Raw genomic sequence first — 2,191 nt, 5'->3', positions numbered from 1 at the left:
ATTGAGTATCATTCAGATTCAGATTTAAAATTTCTTCTAAAATTTGTTTGAGTGAATCATCAACTTCATCCAGTACAGTCTGGTCAGTCCATATTGGTGTGGTCCTGAGAGTGTATGTCCATTTTGGAATTGCAAAACAGTTTTTCAACAAAAAATATGCAACATGCGAATTTAGCTTTTTTAATTTTTGAAGAGTTGCTTTGATCTTAGTGAGGCGTTCATCAAAGTGGGATTTGAAAGCTTCTTGCAAAATGGGAACACCTAGGAGCTCAAGTTCGGAATTTTGAACAACACGGATACCTGGTAATATGGTTTCGAGTTTCCTGTGGACCTCCATATCCTGCACTCCAGATAAGTAATACACTTCACATTTGGAAGGGTTCATTTCTAAGCCAATGTCTTTTGAATCACTTACTAGCTTCTCCAAATCTTTGATAACATTGACTGGGCTTCCAGCCAAGGTTCCATCATCCAAGTACCACACGTTAAGTTCAGAGCTAAGGGCCAGAACTGTAGGGTGTAAAGACAAACTGAAAAGCATTGGCCCAGCTGGGTCCCCTTGTTGAGCACCTACTTGTGAATGTAAAGTTTTATTTCCATAAAACAAGAGTGAAGGCTTCTGATAGGACTGGAGGAGAAACGGAAAGATCTCTGGGGTTTTCAATTTTACTTGATTCAAAATACTATCCCTCTCAACAGAATTGAAGGCATTCTTATAATCAATTTTCACAAGAATGAAATTAGATTGTTTGTGATGGGTGACAAATGTTCTGACAGCATGAATAACCGCTTCTAAACCTTGTTTAGCACCAAAACCAAACTGATGGGGTTGAAGATAATCTGAAATTACATCCCTTTCAAAATTACAGGCAATTTTTGCTACAAGTCTTCGGAGACAGCTTCCGATAGCTATTGGTCGAACACCTCCCCCTTTCTTGTTGAGAGCACATAAATTTGCTCCATATAAGTATTCAGTGAAGGTATCAATAACTTTACCACTCAGCATTAAATTACATAGGTTAGTAATGGACTCTAACAAATGTATTCCTCCATCAGCAGCTGATTTTGAAATCAAATCCTTTAAGATTTGAGGTGAGATTCCATCTATTCCTGCAGCTGAGCCATTTGGAAAAGAAAATATTGCCTTTTGGATTTCATTTCTATTAGTTTGGAGTGTCTCTGACTCAGTAGTAGACTCGGGGAAATTTAATGATCGGGATGGAGATGGATGTTTCTGGCTAAGGGCCTGAAAAGTGTCATTATTGAAGGGAGCAATAGTATCATCTGAGTTTAAGAGGCGAACTGCTCCTTTAATATCAAATTCTGATACCTTGGCTTCAGTCCTGCTTTCCAAGGTGGAGTTCTTTTTGCCATTTTTCCTAGCATTTTCACTGACCACGGGAATAGGTGAGGTTGAAATATTCTCCTTTACAATTGAGGTAAGGGATCTTGATTTGTTTGTTGGAGGTACCTGGAAAGCAGAATAAGAAAATAGAAACAAATTTTCCCAAGATGATTGATCATTCTTTTCCACAACAGCATTGATTACATGGGATAATTTAGATGCAGCCAGGTTTCGGGCTCCTTTGGGAATTCGTTTAAGAATTTTCACATTTGACTTCAACCGAGTAATATTTTCTAAGAAGGAACTGTTTGGATTGATATTGTGAGAGTTTGAAAAAATTGGTACTTTGTGCTTCCTAGCCTTGTGAATTTTTAAGCCCCTCTGAGAATTGAAATATTTAGGACTATCTGTGGGACACAGAGGACATACAATGGAGGCTGCAGTGACTGCATTGACATTTTGAGAGGCAGATTGTTGAGTACATTCTTCACAAAACCAATCATTACCTTGGATACCAAGAGCGCATATTTCTTCGTTTGATAAATTTACGCAGGAACCATGAAACCAGCCCAAACAGGTAGAGCAAAGAATTTGAGTAGGAGATTCCGAACTATTGGTTGAAGAAATGGTTTTGCACACAGGGCATCTAGATTCGTTTGAATCATCCATAGTTGTATAGGATGATGAGACTGTTGAGGTCATTATTAGTAAAAATTGAAGTAACTTGCGTGAGCTTTTTTCTTGACAATAAAAGTAATATCACTGAAAATCTTGCTGTTCAACCTTCAACATTGACGAATGATATGCGAAGTTAGCGAGGACCGAGGAGAGGAGAAGTTGTTGACT

General features: G+C 38.2%; 1 protein-coding gene across 1 annotated transcript; it reads right to left on the bottom strand.

Moving 5' to 3' along the window:
- Positions 1–199: 199 nt before the first annotated feature.
- Positions 200–1,006, bottom strand: LOC108254087 (the record flags this gene model as incomplete). Its single annotated transcript, XM_017449052.1, has 1 exon — positions 200–1,006. A coding segment is annotated over exon 1 (807 nt), but the record flags the coding sequence as incomplete, so codon positions are not given.
- Positions 1,007–2,191: the final 1,185 nt, after the last annotated feature.

The sequence above is a fragment of the Diaphorina citri genome, unplaced genomic scaffold, assembly GCF_000475195.1.
Source record: "Diaphorina citri unplaced genomic scaffold, Diaci psyllid genome assembly version 1.1 scaffold9683, whole genome shotgun sequence".
NCBI lineage: Eukaryota > Metazoa > Arthropoda > Insecta > Hemiptera > Psyllidae > Diaphorina > Diaphorina citri.
Note: the sequence above shows the minus strand (reverse complement) of the source record. Positions and strands in the feature narration are given on the sequence as shown.